Genomic DNA, 19,086 nt, shown 5'->3' on the forward strand with positions numbered 1-19,086 from the left:
GGGAGATTGAATTCTGATGGAGAGTAACAGCCACCTTTCAGGGAGTCCACACTGGTCTCCGCTCCCTCGCACAGCATGGCGACACGTTTCCCGATGGACCTGTTCCGTCTACACTCGGTGTTAGTACTCTGTGAACACTGCCAGAAATTGTTTCCTAAAATACATTTTGCCTATTCCTCTCTCGTCTTAAGAATCCACAGTGATGTGTGTTTGCGTGTTAGCTCCTGATTTGTGGTCCACGCCCTTTCAAACAACCTCGCCGCCCACCGCTCCCATCTCCGTGCGTCTTCCTGCCACTGCTTTCAGTCCAGAACCGAGTTCAGACTCACACTCACGCTCCCGCGCGCAAGAATCATGACTGCATTAATCCTGGGCTGAAATGAAGGCACGAAGACGCAGGATTCCTAGCAAACAGGTGTTGTCCCATCCTGTACGTCCACTCAGCAATGTTGTCTTTTGTAACCGTGCTGGCGTTTTGGGGGCTTTTTTGTTTTTGTTTTAGTTCCCTTCTGCACATTGAGGTAAAGTTCCCCAAATCTCCCCCCAAACGACCATACTTGTCACCTCTCAGAAACGTCCATGTTGTATTCTCCAACCTTTCCTGTACTACACTTTTACATATATATTGCTTTAATTTCCGTGTAGATAAGCCGTGGAATTTGTGGTTTTGAATTTGTCTGTCGTATAAATGAGTTTTTATCGTATTACAATTTATGTAGACATCGTCTGGGCTTTTTAAGAAGTTTGTGTGTCCTGGGGCGCCTGGGTGGCTCAGTCGGTTCAGCGTCCGCCTTCGGCTCAGGTCATGATCTCCCGGTCCGCGAGTTCGAGCCCCGCATCGGGCTCTGTGCTGACAGCTCGGAGCCTGGAGCCTGCTTCGGATTCTGTGACTCCCCCTCTCTCTACGCCTCCCCTGCTCACGCTCTGTGTCTGTCTCTCACTAATAAATAAACGTTAAAAAAATTTTAAAGTTTATGTGCCATCTATTTTGAGTGGGATTTGCATTATTGTTTTCTTCTATTATACAGATTTTGTTACTGATTCCAAGACAGTGTCATTAAATATCAATATTTAATATGAACCTATTAAAAATGTGCTGGAGAAACTTGATCCTGATGACCCCGAATATATGTGAGTGTGCTCAGAACAGATTTTCGATTATGAAAGAGGGATTAGAGCTAATTCAAGCAGAAGACTAAAATCCAGTAACACCCAAGTAAAAGTCATCACTAATATTTACTAGGTCCTTGAAGGCCTGAAGACCAGCGTACCCAAACTTCAACTTGTCAAGTTCATGACAACCAGCCCCCCATGTCTTTTTCTCTTATACACACACACATTTTTTCTTATTACTTTTTAAGACCTTTTTTTTTTAAAGATTATTTATTTTCGGAGAGAGAAAGCAGGAGCAGGGGAGGGACAGAGAGAGAGGCAGAGAGAGGGAATCCCGAAGAAGTTCCACGCTGTCAGCCCAGAGCACCACGTAGGGCTGGACCGCATGAATTGCGAGATCATGACCGGAGCCGAAGTCGGAGGCTTCACCGACTGAGCCACCCAGGCGCCCCAGGCACATCTGTAAATACATGAGGAATGACGGCAGGCCTGGGATGAGAGGGCACGGTGACCTAACCATCAGGGGAGGCCTGGTGACACAAAAGATCAGGGAAGGATATATACTTCAACAGACAAATCGCCCTTGGGAACCAGAAGAGCAGAAGCGAAGCTCTCCCTTCCTGGTCCCAACCTGTTACTGCCCATCAGGGAACGGTGAGGTGAAAACTGGAACCTTGAATATATAAGTGAATAGACCTTGTTGTTCTTTGCTGACCTTTTTCTCTACCCCTTCCCGTGGAATCGTTTCTATTTTGTGGCTTAATTCTTTTCTCGCAGGGAACATGTATATTTACTGTGTCATTGTATTGCCACCATTTTTATTTCTTTTTTAAATATTTATTTATTTATTTATTTATTTATTTATTCCGTGCTGTTAGTGCAAGCTTGATGTGGGGCTCAGTCTCACAAACCATGAGATCACGACCTGACGTGCCGTCGAGTCGGATGCTTAACCGACGGAGCCACCCAGGCACTCTGCCACCATTTGTATTTCTTATTCCTGTCCTCCGCCCCCACTTATAGTCTTCCAGAGGCATCCATTTGCCTCAGAAACATAAGGGCCTTTTGATGGTCTTCTGATGTGCCAATGTGACCAGGCCACAGTCACCAGTAATTCAACCAGTCGCTAAGCCAGGTGTTGCCGTGAAGGTGCTTCAAAGATACAATTGAAAATTCTAGGGCCACCAGGGTGGCTCAGTGGGTTGAGCGGCTGTCTCCTGGTTTTGGCTCAGGTCATGATCCCAGAGTCCTGTGTTGGGCTCCTCACTCAGTGTGAGCTTCCTTGAGATTCTCTTTCCCTCTCCCTCTGCCCCTCCCCCACCCCCACCCCCCACTCATGCGCTGTCTCCCTCTCTTTCTTTCTAAAACAAAAAAGAAAGAAAAAGAAAATTCTAATCCATAATCAGTTGACATTATGTAAAGGAAATTATCCTACACAATCTGGGAAAGGCTGATTCATTCAGGTGTAAGGTCTCCAGAGCAGGGCTGATGCTTTTCTGAGAGAAGAAGCTCTGTCCGTGGAGAGCAGTGGTAGCCGTTACCTTCCAGACTCTTCTTCCTGACAGCCTGCCCTACAGAGTTTACACAGGCCTGGCCAGTTCCTTTGTGAGAAATCTCCTCCTATATATTGTCTCCCGCTTCTGCTTCTGTGCTTGGACCTGACTGATAGAGATCTCACAGCAGCAATGCAAAAAGAAGCCCCACTCCTCCTGTTCTGAGACCTCACTAGGACTTCTAAATCTGTGACAAGACAATGAACCCAGAAGGGTACTTTTAAGACATAAAGGACAGGGGCGCCTGGGTGGCGCAGTCGGTTAAGCGTCTGACTTCAGCCAGGTCACGATCTCGCGGTCCGTGAGTTCGAGCCCGACGTCGGGCTCTGGGCTGATGGCTCAGAGCCTGGAGCCTGTTTCCAATTCTGTGTCTCCCTCTCTCTCTGCCCCTCGCCCGTTCATGCTCTGTCTCTCTCTGTCCCAAAAATAAATAAACGTTGAAGACATAAAGGACAGACCTATTAAGTTGGCTGCAATGATTACAAAATCCAAGTTTGGAGAGCATGAGGATATGACTAAGGCAGAACTTCTCCATTCTCAGGTATAACACTTACCTAGAGTTTTTTCTTAAATTCAGCTTCTGATTCAGTAGTTCTGGATTGTGTTCCCTTACATTTTCTGCATTTCTTACTAACAAGCCTGTGGTATGGGGGGTGCTGGTCTATGGACCACACTGAGTAGCAAGGACTTAAGGAAAATCATGTGGTCAAATAAAGTGTCCCAAACTCTTCTTTGGGCTCAAGTCTTGGAATGGAGCGGTGTGTTAATTAGACTGAAAAGAAAAATCAAAGCAGAAGGGTTTTTTGTTTTGTTTTGTTTTGCCCATCTCACAATCTGAATCCCTGGAAGAGATCTGAATTTGCAGTGCTACTGACACAGAGCTGGGTAAGAAAGATCAGCGTTGGCAAAGAGAGGAGCATGATGGCTGAGTCTGATGCTGAAATCTTGGAATTAAAAGAGCTTTATATTTCTCTTCAGGAAATCCAGAAGTTTTGGGTTTGGGAACCTCTCTGAAAGGTCGCCGAGGTACTGCAGGCACAGACATACTGGGTAAAACTTGGAAGCGGGAACCGGAAGCCTTGGAACTGGGGCAGACGCCAGAAATCTCGGATCTTGTCATTGGTGACAACGTGTCGCCTTGAATGGAGAGACGAAGTGATATCTCATTGATCACCTCGCAGGGATGGTATTCGGTCTTCAGCCGATACCAGCAAGGACCCAAGAACACTGTGGAACACTTGGTAGTGTAGATTGGAGGCTTCCTTCCATTCAGCTGACACAAAGTAGTACCAGGTAGACACAAGAACCAACACACCATCCCTGAGAGGAGATAGGGAAGAGTAAGGAAATGTGAATCCACAAATATTTCCAAAATAACTAAAAGCCTTCATTATCACAGAAAGTATGCTGTAATTCCACATAAGAAAAGAAATGGATTTAAATGATTAATGAGAGCATTATTGGTATTACAGCTCAAGGGTGTTATAGGTAAAAAAAAAAATGCTTTATGCTTTGGCCTGTAACTAATCAATATTTATTACTTTATTTCTTTGAGAAAAACAAACTAATTGTAAAAAGTGAAATTTTGGAACCCAGCCCAATAATAAACTAGACACGGAATGAACAACATTACTCATATATCTAGAAGTTGAAAGTTGATTCAAACCAGAATTCTGCTTCTGGCAATAGCAAAATGGATTGTTTTGTGCAATCCCTCTTGCTGAAAACAACTAGCAGAGTTGGATAAAATGATTTCCGAGAAAACATGTGCTTAGAGTTTCTAAGCCAGTGAAGAATTAAAGGCTCAAAATCTGGGTACTATGGGACGACAGAGTTGAGCCTAGCATTTGGTCTCTTTTCCCTTTGAAGTAATTGCTAACATTAAATATAGTCTCTGAGGCTCAGAAACTTAGCAGAATTTCAGCAGATTCACTTAAGAGGGAGTACGAAAACTGGAGTTAAGTTCCTGTCATGGAACAGAATCCTTGGCCAATATCCAGGCTCATATTCTAACTAGAGAGACAAATGGGAAGTAGACTGACTCTCATCTGGACTGAATGCCAGCTTCAAATTTTCCCCATGATTGCATTAAGATGATTGTGCCTATTATTATAGCTAACCTGGTCTATGTAACCCCTCTCCCTGAAAAAATAAATAAAAAAGAGAGAAAAGGAACATCACAAATTAAAAAAAAAAATAAGATTGTAGATTTAAATTCACCAGTAAGTATACTAACTATTAATGGGCTAAATATTCTAATTAAAATACAGGTTATTTCATTGGGTCAAATAAAAATGCATACTTACTTGTTAGAGGAGACGTATCTTACATATAAGCAAACCAAAAAAAAATGAAATTAAAAAGATGAAATATGAAAACATGCAAATTGTAAGCAAAATAAACTGGTAGAGCCATATTAATACCAAAAGTAAAGTTCAAAGTAAGAAGCATTAAATTTACGTAAGAATTTTCCAAACAATACCGAGGACAATAGATAAGGGATATATTGCAATTCTCAAACTTGCAGTATATAATAATATGGCCTAAAATAAGAGAGAAATTAACAGAATAAACAAGAAAAATATGTATTTGCAACTACTGTGGAAAATTATAATACTTCTATCAGTAACTGCCAGAATGGCCTGATAAAACAATCAATACGAATATAGAAAAATAAATAAATTGACAAAATAAATACTTGACCAAAGTAACCTATATAGAACATCAAAAACTTCAGACTATGGTTTTCAAGTGCACCTGGAATGGTTCCTGAAGTCAACTATGTGATGTACCTCAAAACAGGTAAAAGGATGAATTTGGTATGTCTCTTCTGGAAAGCAATCTGAACATGTATTTCAAGAGCTTTAATGTATCCTTATCCTCGTAGTTAGAAAGCTCTGTTTATTACTAACAGAAGAGATGAAGACAAATATTGATAAAGAAAGTTTTTAGACCATGACTTCTTATATTTTCTTAGGTTGAATATTCCAAATGGATGAAAAATCACATTCACATATATCTGTGTAATTATCAGTACCTAATCTTTAAAATATATTTGAAGAGGGGCGCCTGGGTGGCGCAGTTGGTTAAGCGTCCGACTTCAGCCAGGTCACAATCTCGCGGTCCATGAGTTCGAGCCCTGCGTCAGGCTCTGGGCTGATGGCTCAGAGCCTGGAGCCTGTTTCCGATTCTGTGTCTCCCTCTCTCTCTGCCCCTCCCACGTTCATGCTCTGTCTCTCTCTGTCCCAAAAAAAATAAATAAAAGTTAAAAAAAAATTTTAAATATATTTGAAGAAATGTAAGGATACTGGAATATGTTTACAACCGAGTCTTAAATACAACAGCAAATAAAATATGAAATATTAAGTCAAAATTATGTAGGGAAATTTAAGTGCAATCTCCCAGCTTCTACCCAGTGATTGTCATGTACTAGCTGTTCAATCCTGCGAAGGCATGTCCTAAAAAGAGTAATTTTTCTCTCTCAGTTTCCACTGAGAATTGCCATTTCCATTCTCTTTCTTGAGTTAAAGTTGTGTGTGAAGATGAGATCTTCAACATTTATATGTCAACAAGTGCAGTGCTAAATTTAAATTGGAAAATCAACCAGGTTCTCTATGTCTATTCACAGTTTAAGTAGGAGAACACAATTTATTTATTTGCTTCTAATTTAAAAAAAAGACAGGAGTATTATAATCCATATTTTTAATATGTACACAAAATATCAAGCCTATTATTGAGTAGCTAAGTCTCTCAAACACTAGCTTAAGAGTACATAAATGGAATTAATTCATCCCGAAAATACAGTATTTGAGGCACTCTAGTCATTTCTTGATTCATTAATCTTTAAAAATGTTTTGCATTTGTCATTATTTCTGGGAGTAGGTCAAGTCACTGAAATTTTCTACCCACTACTTTCTTTTATGTCCTTACTTTGCTCAGGGTCACGTATTAACTCAGAAAAGAACAGCACCATTACTCCAGAGTCTAGATAACTCTCCACTGAGGCATTACCTATCATGCGTTTTGCCCTTAAAGTGCTAGATATTCCTTTTTGACGAAGACTGCCTCCAATCAAAGAGATTTATCACCATGAAACACCATTTCCTAGCTTTTTATAAAACATCTGCTGGGAAAGAAGTTACATGTCGTGACATAAGAAATCTCCTCACAAGCAAATAAAAAATAACCTGCCACTTAATAAAAACACCCAGAGGAGCATATCTTGCATGATGATCACAAGCCAGGAAGTGAATGGAACTAATAAACAAAAACTGCTTGAAGCAAAACGGTCTCTTAGTTTGGTCCATTCATTGTTTCCATTTGCAATTCGTTACCTCACTTAACAGAAGCCAAGCAAACAAGTATCTCACATTAACATTTCCATTCCTCCATTCTTATGTATAGCCCCTAAATGCTGATCTGTAATTGTGGGGCACGAGGGTGAAAGAACACCTGAGAATCTTGTGCCTAGGGTGGGGCACAAGAGGTGAAAGAATGTCTGAGAATTAAGTGCAGGGGTATTTACCCCTTTATAAATAAAGCAAAGAAAACTCATCTTTATAAATGGCTGAAAATCTGTTCTTAGAGCAAAGTTGAGTTAAATTGTGAGTATCAGCCAGTGAATTAGAATGGAAATACGGCCAGCTGCCCAGATCCTACTCTCTACTCTTTCATTCATTTTGGACCATAAAATAATCAAAATCACATCAACGTGGATGGTACCTTATGGTCAAAAATTAAAAACCAACCCTTCAAAATTTTCTGGTCTTCAAACATCTCCGGTGTTTCTGTTGTTGGTGGAGGTGGTGGTTGCTGTTTTGGTGGATTTGGGCTACACAATGGCAAGTTGGCTCATGCAATTTTGAGAACTTCCTGCCGACACTTCCAACATGACATTTCCATTTTCATAAATGCTGAAGCCCACAATATGGAGAATAATTTCTCTTAAAATTGAAATGTGAATCCATTCAATATGCTACCTTAAAGTTGCATGGCTCTGAGACTTGCAAAAGGAAATCTAAGACAAAGAGTGACGTGTAAACGGTACACACTCTACTTAATGTATCAAGGGAAGATGCTGTGGCTATATCCATGTGACTGGCATGGGCTTTGGGTTTGAGTGCTCTTTTTTATTCCTTGTCTCAAAATCTTTGGAATGCCACATAGGGTCAGATCTGCCCGTGAGCAGCTTTCAGGTAAGCCAAGCTCCTAAGCAACTTTGTGAGGCTGTTTTCCTGAGCTCTTCCTTCTCTCAACTCCCCAGTACTTCACCGTTCCCAATGCTTCCCTGTTTCAATTCTCTCTCCAGAAATCTGGGCCTGTGATTATGTTAGGAGCCAAGCTCCTAAGCCCTATGGAATGAGAGTTGGCGCAAAGAACCACACGGCACTCCGACGTCGGCAGAGAGTCTTTACTGGTGCACCAGGGCTCCCCAGTGTTGGAAAGCGGGAGAGCCTCGATAAACGGGGTTACAGGTCTTTTATACCATTTTGAGTTACATTTGCATACAGGCTGGCGATAGGCTCTCTGCTCGGTGGTGGTTGGGGTTGTGGGTAATTTCGTCCCGGGGAAGCTTGGGAAATGAAGTTTCTTTCGGCTGATGCAACTTGGAGCCCGGGTTGCGAAGCGGCTGATGCAACTTGGGGCCCGGGTTGCGTAGCGGCTGGGGACTTTCCGACTAGGGTGGGGCGCATAAGCAGTTTTACAGAAGCGGAATGAAAGCGGTTATTTATGTAGCAAAAGGTGGGGGTTCTGACTTCTCATTCCCCCCTGCTTTTGTCCCGGAAGCTCAATCCTGAGCTTCTTCCTCAGCTTTGAGTGCTTGGTATTGCTGAGCCAGCACCATGGCATGTACAACATTAAGTCTATCATTAATGAAGGCCATGAGGCGACCGAAAACGCATGGCCCAATGGTTAGTATGAGTAGGAGGGTGAGTAGGGGTCCCAGGAGAGGTAGGAGGTACGGAAGAAAGCCCTGCAGCCCGGTCCAGAGAGGGTTGGATGCCAGGCTTTCCCTGCGTTTTTGTAATTCTTCTTGTAGGGTTTTTATTTTGTCTCTAACAATTCCTGACTTGTTAGCATAAAAACAGCATTTTTCTTGTAAGGCTAAACAAATTCCTCCTTGTTCTGCCGTTAGTAGGTCCAGTCCCCTCCTATTTTGGAGAACTACTTCAGCTAACGAGTCTACCTGGTCTTGTAAATCTTGTATGGTACCGGATAAGACTTGGATATCAGATATTAACTGATGGGATAATTTTGTATACTGGGTGACGGAGACACCTAGGCCTGTAGCTCCGGTGGTGAATGCTGCGGTGATTCCCAGTCCAGCTAGTAAAGGGATGAACTGTACAGCTCGTTTAGGTCTACGTATATAATGATCAATGGCAGGAATGGGGACTGGCTCATCCCCCGGGATGATGTCAATGTCGGGGAGGAGGGAGGCTTGGACGCAAAGCCCTGTCCAGTTTTGGGGTAAATAGGTGTATGCCATGTTGTTTTTGTACTAATGCGATAGCCTTGCGGGGGTCGTCAAACCCTGCCCGAACTATTATTAGGCTACATAAAATGACCATTCCTGTTGGGAGTTTCATTTTGGGTTAGTACAGGGACAAGGTGGATTAGCAGTCAGACACGGGAGAGTCTTATCTTAAGAGGGTTCTCCGAACGGCGGAGCTTCCAGGTTTTGGGAGTTTCTGGTCCAGGGGTTTTTGGGGCTGCCTTGGCGTGCGATGCGTGAATCCAGGCGGCGATCCCGTCAACCTTTATGGCGGTGGGCGTGGTCAGCAGGACGATGTAAGGTCCCTTCCAACGAGGCTCCAATCCTTGAGAGCGGTGCCGCCGGACGTACACGGAGTCTCCTACCTGAAATGGGTGGCTAGTTTGTGGATGTCCTGGCCGATACAGTTCGGCCAGGGGTGTCCAGATTTGGGCCTGCACCGCTTGCAGCCCTTTTAGTCGGGCTTGTAAATCAGTCTTAGGATCGGAGGGGGAGAAGGAATTGAGCAAGGTTGACAAAAGGGGGGGGTCCCCCATAAAGGATTTCATATGGGGTGAGCCCGAAACGGTTGGGTGTATTTCTGGCTCTTAACAAGGCCAGAGATAGGAGGCGTCTCCAATCTTTTAAGCCAGTCTCTAAGGTCAATTTAGTAAGGGTCTCTGTTATTGTTCTATTCATTCTTTCTACCTGTCCTGAGCTCTGGGGCCTATATGCACAGTGTAATTTCCAATTAATCCCCAGTGTCCTGGCGAGCCCCTGACTTACCTGGGAAACGAAGGCCGGCCCGTTATCTGACCTGATTACCTTGGGAAGTCCAAATCTGGGGAAGATTTCTTCTAAAATCTTCTTGGCTACCACGTGTGCCGTTTCTTGTCGGGTGGGGTAGGCTTCTACCCATCCTGAAAAGGTGTCTACAAACACTAATAAGTACTTATACCCCGCATAGTGAGGCTTTACTTCAGTAAAGTCTATTTCCCAATAGACTCCTGGGCGGTTACCACGAGTCCGTTTTCCTTCTGGCACTCGGGTAGCCCCAGCGTTTACCTGTTGACAGACCTTACAGGCGGAGGTCACCTGTTCTATGAGGGTGCCTGCCTTAGGGATTAAGAAGTCAGTTTTTTCAATCAGTGACTTCAGCTTCTGATTACTTAAATGTGTCCAGGCGTGCATTTGTTGGATCATTGCCAGGGCTTCCTTTCGGGGAAGGACTATCTTTCCTTCTTTTTCCCAGTCTTTAGTGTCCTGATTCAGTATAGCCCCTATGGCCTTTGCCTCTTCCTGGTCTTCTGGGGTGTAAGCATATTTGTTGGTCGTAAGATTGGTTTCTTCAAGTTTTGTGGTCAAAGTCAACGTTTCTGCCACAGCGACTTGCCTGGCTACTTGGTCTGCCTGTCTATTTCCTGTTGCAATTGGGTCTTGTCCTTTCTGATGCCCGGGGCAATGAATTATGGCTACTTTTCGGGGAAGAAAAAGGGCCTTTAATAATGCAATGATTTCAGCTTTGTTTTTAATTTCTTTGCCTTCTGAGGTTAGTAGGCCCCTTCTTTCATAAATACTCCCGTGTGTATGAGCCGTTGCAAAGGCATATCGGCTATCTGTGTATATGTTAGCCTTTTTCCCTTCGGATAGTTCTAGGGCCTTGGTGAGCGCTATCAGCTCGGCCTTTTGTGCAGACGTGCCAGGAGGTAGTGATTGTGCCCATATGATGTGGTGGCCATCTACTACCGCCGCTCCCGCCCTCCGGGTACCTGAGTCGATGTAACTGCTCCCGTCCGTATACCAAGAGTGATCCGCATCTGGGAGCTCTTGATCTTTAAGGTCTTCCCGTGTCCCATGGGTCTCAGCCAGTACTTGCCGGCAATCGTGTGCGCTCTGTTGGTCTTCCGGTGCCGGTAGCAACGTGGCAGGGTTCAAGGTAACCGGAGGTCCAAATTGGACGCGGTCCGTGTCCAGTAGGAGGGCCTGGTAGTGGGTTAGGCGTGCGTTGGTTATCCGTCGGTCCGGTGGCTGCCGCACTATGGCCTCTAAAGCATGCGGGGTGATAACAGTTAGTGGCTGTCCAAGGGTTAATTTGGCAGAGTCCTTGACCAGCATAGCAGTGGCTGCCATGATACGAAGACATGGGGGCCACCCCGCTGCCACAGGGTCCAACTTTTTGGACAGGTATGCTACTGGCCTCTTCCAGGGCCCTAATTTTTGGGTTAGAACTCCTTTGGCAATTCCTCGTTTCTCGTCTATGAAGAGGGTAAAGGGCTTGGAGGTGTCTGGCAACCCAAGAGCCGGGGCGGAGAGGAGGGCCTCTTTTAGGGCCTCAAAGGCTGACTGATGTTTTTCCTGCCAGGTGAAGGGTGCACTCTCTTTCGTGAGGGCATAGAGGGGGGCGGCTAGCTCAGCGAACCCAGGTATCCATAAGCGACAGAACCCAGCAGTTCCCAGGAATTCACGTACCTCTCTGGGGTTCTGGGGCGGCGGAATGCGAGCCACAGTTTCTATTCGCCCAGGGGTGAGCCATCTTTTCCCCTCACTCAGTATGTACCCCAGGTAGGTTACCTTGGTTTGGCAAATCTGGGCCTTCTTGGCGGATGCCCGGTATCCTTTGTCTCCCAATTCCCGAAGCAGATGTTTGGTACCTCGTATGCAGGCTTCCTTTGTGGGGGCGGCCAGAAGAAGGTCATCCACATATTGGAGTAGAGTTACTTCTGGGTGTTGAGTCCGGAAGTCAGTTAGGTCCCTGTGGAGAGCCTCATCAAAGAGAGTGGGGGAGTTTTTGAACCCTTGGGGTAAGCGGGTCCAGGTTAATTGGCCTGAGATTCCTCTTTCAGGGTCCCTCCATTCGAAAGCAAACAGTTCCTGGCTCTGGGGGGCCAAGGGTAAGCAAAAGAATGCATCTTTTAGGTCCAGTACTGTGTACCAGGTGCGGTCTGGGCTCAGGGTGCTGAGCAAGTTATAGGGATTGGGGACCGTAGGATGGATATCCATAGTCCTTTTGTTGACTTCCCTTAAGTCTTGGACGGGCCTGTAGTCTCGAGTACCAGGTTTTTTCACTGGTAAGAGAGGGGTATTCCAAGGTGAGCGGCAAGGTCGCAGGACCCCAAGCTCTAGAAATCTGGTAATGTGTGGCTGAATGCCCATATGAGCCTCCTTGCTCATAGGATACTGCCTGATAGATACAGGCATTGCCGTGGGCTTTAGGTCAATTATGATTGGGGCCTGGCATTTGGCTCGACCAAGCCCTCCCGTTTCTGCCCAGGCCTGGGGAAAGTCCTGCAGCCAGGCTTCGAGGAGGTTAGTGGTGACCGGGGTTTCAAAAAGTCTGTGTTCGTCTTGTAAGGACACAGTTAAGACTTGGATAGGCTGGCCATCCCGGTTTAGCACTTGGGCCCCCGCTTTGGAGAAATGGATCTGAACTCCAAACTTGGTTAGGAGGTCTCGTCCTAAAAGGGGGTATGGGCATTCGGGTACTACCAGAAAAGAGTGTGTCACTGTCCCTTGCCCTAAATCAACCGTACGGTAGTTAGTCCATTTGTGAATTTTTCTTCCTGTCGCTCCTTGAACCCAAGAGGTACGAGAGGACAGAGGCCCGTTTGCCTTGGTTAGGACCGAGTGCTGAGCTCCTGTGTCCACCAGGAAGGTGGTGGGATGCCCCCCTACAGATAAAGTTAGCCGGGGCTCGGGGGGGCTCCAGAGCCCTGACGCCCCTACTCTCTCTCTTCGCCCAAGGTGAGTATGGGGGTAGATTTCTTTGAGTCTCTAAGGCGCTTAGGGCAGTCTTTGATTCAGTGCCCGCGCTCTTTGCAATAGGCACATTGGTCTTTTTCTATTTTGGGCCGCCTCTTCGTTTCCCCTGACTTTCCTGTTCTATTTTCTGTCACTACAGCTGCCAGGATTTTTGTTAGACGTTTATCTCTCTTTCGATCTCTTCGTTCCTCCTGTGCTTCCTGCTCTTTTGCTAGCCTAGCCTCCTGTTCTTCTGGAGTTTCCCTCTTGTTATATACCTTTTCTGCCTCCCTAACTAGTTCCTGCAACCCATAGGTTTGAATCCCATCTAGCCGTTGGAGCTTTCCTCTTTTCCTTGAATTATGGTCCTTACCTTGGCCAAATTGGTGGGCCGTTTCCCTGCCCCCTTGAGACCCGCCAACAGAGCCTGGCGATAGATTCGGAGACTCTCCCTACCTGGAGCCGTTTCATAGTCCCAGTCCGGGCGGGTGAGGGGGCCACGGCCAGACCGCCGCGGCCGCCGCCCGGGGCAAGGCGGCGAGACCAACGGCGCTCCGGATCCACAACCTCCACCCCCCACGACGGCCCACGGGACCGCGCGGCACGGGGCACCGCACGCGCAGCGGCGGGCGACGCCGCGGCGTCCCGCGGGCCGCCGCCGGGGCACGCATCCCCGGGGCGCAGCCCCGCGCGCGACTCGGCCTCGGCGCGAGCCGCCCCGACAGGGCAAAAGGGGGGCCGGGATCGCCAGCGGGGAGCGGGGGCGGGGCCGCGGCTCGGGCCCCGGACGCACGGCCACAGGACCGGGAGAGGAGGGGGAGGAGGAACTGGAGGCAGGAGGGGAAGTAGGGGCCACCGGGGTCAAGGCGGGGGCCAGGGGCGGATTATAGGGTGGAGGCTGTAAGAGGGGGTTGTAGGGCGGCGAGGACAAAGCGTCTAGGAGGAGGGAGTCCCTTTGGGACTCATCGGGAAAAACCGGTGTGGGCGGATCTGGAGTTTGGGTTGAGGCTCGGTCTTTTGAGGTTTTCAGGGGAAGAAGGGTAGATTGAGATAGGGGGTAGGAAGGGAGGAAGGGTTTCATCCATGCCGGAGGATTCCGAATGAGATCCTCCCAAGTGAGGATATAGGCTACTTGATCTGGATGACCTTGTGGTCCGGGATCCATTACCTTCGTCTTAACCTGTAATATAATAGAGAGGTCAAAAGTCCCGTCCCGGGGCCACCCTACGGATAGGGTGGGCCACTCTGATGAACAATAAGTTCGCCATCGACCTTTCCGAACCTCAAGGGAAAGATTGTGAGCTCTTGCTTGGACGTCCGAGAAATGAGTCAGAGTCAAAGTTAGAGGAGTAGTCAATGTCTGTCCCATGGCTGTGTCGTCCTGTCCTGTCCACGCGTCCACACCAGCACACTTACACACACATACACAAAGATGACTACAATGTCGACACAGACCAGACAACACAGACTAGACAACAACCAAGGAGCCGCGGCCAGGTATTCAGATTCAGATGGCAGGGGAGGCCTGCCTACGGATTTGGGGAGTCTGACGAACTTGTCAGTTCTCCCCTACAGACACCACCGAGGCGTCCCTCGGGGCTGGGGTGTGAAGGTTCAGGACACGTCTGTCCTCCTTCAACACTCCTACTGAGGTGGCCGGCCGGCCTCAGAATTCACAGTTCAGAGACAAAACATAGAACACAATACCTGTGTGTAGACAAAGGCACAGAAGTCTGTCTTCAGTCAGTCCGTCAGTGGCCCGGGCCGGAGAGTCATCCACCGACGGGGCCGGGGTTCTCTTGCCTTCCCTCGATTCCCGGCCAATGCACCAAATGTTAGGAGCCAAGCTCCTAAGCCCTATGGAATGAGAGTTGGCGCAAAGAACCACACGGCACTCCGACGTCGGCAGAGAGTCTTTACTGGTGCACCAGGGCTCCCCAGTGTTGGAAAGCGGGAGAGCCTCGATAAACGGGGTTACAGGTCTTTTATACCATTTTGAGTTACATTTGCATACAGGCTGGCGATAGGCTCTCTGCTCGGTGGTGGTTGGGGTTGTGGGTAATTTCGTCCCGGGGAAGCTTGGGAAATGAAGTTTCTTTCGGCTGATGCAACTTGGAGCCCGGGTTGCGAAGCGGCTGATGCAACTTGGGGCCCGGGTTGCGTAGCGGCTGGGGACTTTCCGACTAGGGTGGGGCGCATAAGCAGTTTTACAGAAGCGGAATGAAAGCGGTTATTTATGTAGCAAAAGGTGGGGGTTCTGACTTCTCAATTACCCTCTGCTTTACATTGCTGTCGCTCTGTCTGTAACCAGAAACAAGTGGCTGAGGGACACAGAGAGAAGAAATATAAGTAAAGGGGTGGGGGGTTACTCCACCACCTTGGGACCATAGGTGTTTGATTTGAGAGGAAGCTTCAGCTCTATTATTGAGACTTCAAGGTCTGTGGTTCCCATGGCTTATGCTGCCCCAAGGATTTTTGGTGAGAGTGCCCAGGAAGAAAAGAGTAAAAGGAAGCAAAACCAGCATGGATTTTTCACTCTATCTCTAACGATTGGGACTTCCCTTTATCTCTCTTGGATAAAACAACAGTGCTTCTTCGGAAGCACTCTCTGTCTACATCCCTGTGTCTACTTCTAAGCTTTGGGGCTATGTTCATAAGAGTCCAAGGAGAGAGAAGAGAGAAAAAAAAGGAGGACATTCAGGTCATTGAGGCAGTAGTTTGAATTCCAGCGATTTCCTTTAATCAACCTGCTGCTCTTTAATTTTGAATCGTGCAGTATCTGCTCCTTGTATTCCTTCGTGTTTTATAACTGCATTCACTGAGAGACACGGGGTGTTTATTCCATCATATTTAAGCAGAAACTCAAATGTTTATTTTATTTTATTTTTTTAAGTTTATTTATTTACTTATTTGGAAAGAGAGAGAGAGAGAGAGAGAGAGAGCAAGCAGGAGAGGGGCAGAGAGAGGAGAGAGAGAAAATTCAAAGCAGGCTCTGCACTGTCAGCATGGAGAGTAACATGGGGCTCAAACTCCTGAACCATGAGATCATGATCTGAGCTGAGATCAAGAGTCGGATGCTTAACTGACTGAACCACCCCAGCGCCCCTCTAATGTTTTATTTTAATACATTGACAACTATTGAAAAATGGTTATGATATCATTGCCATTGTTTTACAACTGGTTATAAACCCTTCATGCCTCTTGAGGCTGTAAAACATGCATTTTATGACCTTTGTTCAAGGCCAAGTCTCCATGTACAATGCCCAAAATCTCATGGCATAATTGGTATGGAGGAGATCTTCTACTGATCTTGCTGTCAGCCTGAGCATCAGAGGAAACACCCCCAAGAGTAACTTAGTGGTCAGGAGACAAAAAAAAAAAAAAAAAAAAATATATATATATATATATATATACACACACACACATATTCTCTTAGATTAACAAATATTCGCCATTTTATTATTAGTTGAATCATATTTAGTCACTCTCCTTCAAAGGTTTTCTTCTTGTCTTTTCCTGTGGATTGCCTCACTGAGTAAACATAGAAGCTAGAACACCCAAAAGTTAAGTTTGCCCAGCAGATCAATATTTTGAGCAAAAACTTTGCATAGAGAAAAACTTATTCCTTGGTAACCCTTATTTCATTAACGTTGTCAATCATACTTAGTTTTCATATGTGAATAGGCAAAGTTAAACAATGATTCAGAGACCGTAATGAACCATTTGTAGGGCTCTAGCTAGAAATTCCTTCTTTAGCTGTCAGAGCCTTCCTTGGGATTCTGGTATCTTACTTATAAGGTAGACCTGTCCAGCATTCTTGCCTCTTAAAATGTTATGTCTTTCTGAACCATTCGAAATTCTTGGCTCTGTCATCCTCTCCCACTCTTGTTACCATTCACTGCCTACATTCTTCCCTGTCTAACTGACACTAACCCTCTCATGTCACCTTTATGTGAATTAGGAACACTCATGCATTCGTCAGTGCGTGCAGCCCCCGACCAACGCACAGCATGGACAACAGACCTTAAATTCTATTTCAGCAACTATCCCACCTCACCCAGCTCTCACTCAGGAAGACCTACGCATGTGTCACCGGGTCTTCTGTCTCGAATGTCGGCATATTACAACGTTTCTTCCTTGGCCACTTTACTTTTTATTACGAAAAGCAATTTCTAGGTACCTGTTAATACCCCTAGAACTTTAGATATCACCTACTTGCTGAGTGCCATCAATATATTGTTCTAGCCCTAACTTTCCTCAGTAACCCAAATTCTTATTTCCTCTTAACAAAATTTCCTGCTTAGGCTAAATTTTCCTCCAAATAGACAAGGTCTCAAAGGAAATGAATTATTTATTGCTACTTCTGGTGAAAACAAAGTAAAACAAAACCAAACAAAATATTTCATCTTTTTTTTTTTTTTAGCTATTAAGCTATTACCCATCAGTGTTTAGAACAATTATTTACTTTTCTCTCTGTTTTCTTTTTAGCTTACTAATTTTTAAAAATTTTTTTTAATTTATTTATTTTTGAGACAGAGAGACACAGAGCATGAACGGGGGAGGGGCAGAGAGAGAGGGAGACACAGAATTGGAAACAGGCTCCAGGCTCTGAGCCGTCAGCCCAGAGCCCGACGCGGGGCTCGAACTCATGGACCGCGAGATCGTGACCTGGCTGAAGTCGGACTTTAGCTTACTAATTTTTAAAACCACTTCATCGAGGTATCGTTGACACACAAAAATTTGTATAAATTTAATGTATACAATTGGATGAATTTGGAAGTACACACCCATGAAACCATAAACATATTCATCACCTCCAAACGTTTCCTCCTGACCTCATTCTTTATTTTTACTATCTTTTTTTGTGGTAAGAACATTTAACATAAAATATATTCTCTTAGCCAAAATTTGAAATACAATATTGTTAACTGAAGGCACTGTATGTCCAGTAGATCTTTAGGACATTCTAGTTAAAGGGTACTAAGTTTCAGTTATATGAGATGAATTTTCTCTCTTTTTAACTGGAAACAATGTATCTGGAAGGGACAGAAAGACTCATGAACACAAATTATCATTTATTTGGAAAAATCTTACTCAAAAAAGACATCTCTCACGTCTTTTACCTCCCCGATACGGTGACCCCTTAAATACTAAGAAGAAAGTAAAATAATAACTAAAAGGAGTTGGCAAAATGTGCTATAAATTCGCATCAGCATTGATGTCAAATCCTTGTGACTTTCGAGTATCTGTGCCGTCTTTTTTCTCAACATTATTATTATTTTTTAATTTAGAGGGTATACGCTTTGCTTGAAAACCTCGTCGCCCATTTCTGCACGGCAAAAATATCAAGTATATTAAAAGTAAGTGAGAGATCCCAGTGTGTTTGAACTTACAGCCACAACCGTGCTAGGAAAAAAAATTACACCACTTCGTGAAGAAAGAGAATCTCTGAGATTTTGACTCAAATGCACAAACCAGGCTCTGAGAATTCGCAATACAGGAGTCCTCTAGCGTCTCATCGGGCCTCCCTGGTTTTTCTTTTAAAATAAATATTCACGCAAGCTTCTTTCTACTTGAACGTAGGGGGAGTGTGCAAGAGATAACACGTGTACATTATGTTCCTGTCACGTGAGAGTGTGTGCACACAGTGCGTGAGGCTCAAAAATGTTTGTGGGTTTGATACACTAAGCATCAACTCCAATTTATCAGTGAAAACCCGAAGCTCAGAGAGAGCCAACAGCACCTCTGCTTGTTATTAGGTGGAAAGAAGACGGAAGCTGTGTCCTCTTTCTCCAATCTCCAAGTGGTGATCGTTCTCCATTTGCCTGTCTTGTTATATTTACTCTAGGAGAATTGGAATTAAAAGTAGAGTATTGGATATTTGGTTAATAAGAATGCTGCACTTTTGTGAATATGGTGAATAATCTACTCTTTTAAAAAGTTAAATGAAAATATAAACTCTTCTCAGGGTCATTTAGAAATTGTATTTCATGTAGAATCCCTTACCGTAGACCCCAATTGCAGACTGCATTAAAAACATGTCAGATAAAGCACCTAAAAGCTACCATCACCGAAGTTACTTGTGGAGAAATGATAGACACTAGGTCTTTAAAATGCAAATTAGATACAAGTACAAGAATGCTATATATAACATATGAAACCATTCTGAAGTCTCCATAGCAACTACTAAAATGTGAAGCATAAATT

The 19,086-nt window shown here is 45.2% G+C and overlaps 1 protein-coding gene across 1 annotated transcript; it reads right to left on the reverse strand.

The window, feature by feature from the left end:
* Nucleotides 1-12,828: 12,828 nt before the first annotated feature.
* On the reverse strand, nucleotides 12,829-15,162 carry LOC111560874 (translation initiation factor IF-2-like). The gene is made up of 2 exons (XM_045052147.1): nucleotides 14,587-15,162; nucleotides 12,829-14,059 (listed from the first exon to the last, which is right to left on the reverse strand). The coding sequence occupies exon 2, from the start codon at nucleotides 14,042-14,044 to the stop codon at nucleotides 13,208-13,210; it is 837 nt and encodes a 278-aa protein (XP_044908082.1). The 5' UTR covers nucleotides 14,045-14,059; nucleotides 14,587-15,162; the 3' UTR covers nucleotides 12,829-13,207.
* Between the last annotated feature and the right edge of the window lie 3,924 nt (nucleotides 15,163-19,086).

This window comes from Felis catus, chromosome A2 (assembly GCF_018350175.1).
Source record: "Felis catus isolate Fca126 chromosome A2, F.catus_Fca126_mat1.0, whole genome shotgun sequence".
Taxonomy (NCBI): domain Eukaryota; kingdom Metazoa; phylum Chordata; class Mammalia; order Carnivora; family Felidae; genus Felis; species Felis catus.

What these genes read in the sequence shown, in the direction of transcription:
- LOC111560874 (XM_045052147.1), bottom strand. Translation starts at nt 14,044, where the DNA reads ATGGATCCCGGACCACAAGGTCATCCAGATCAAGTAGCCTATATCCTC.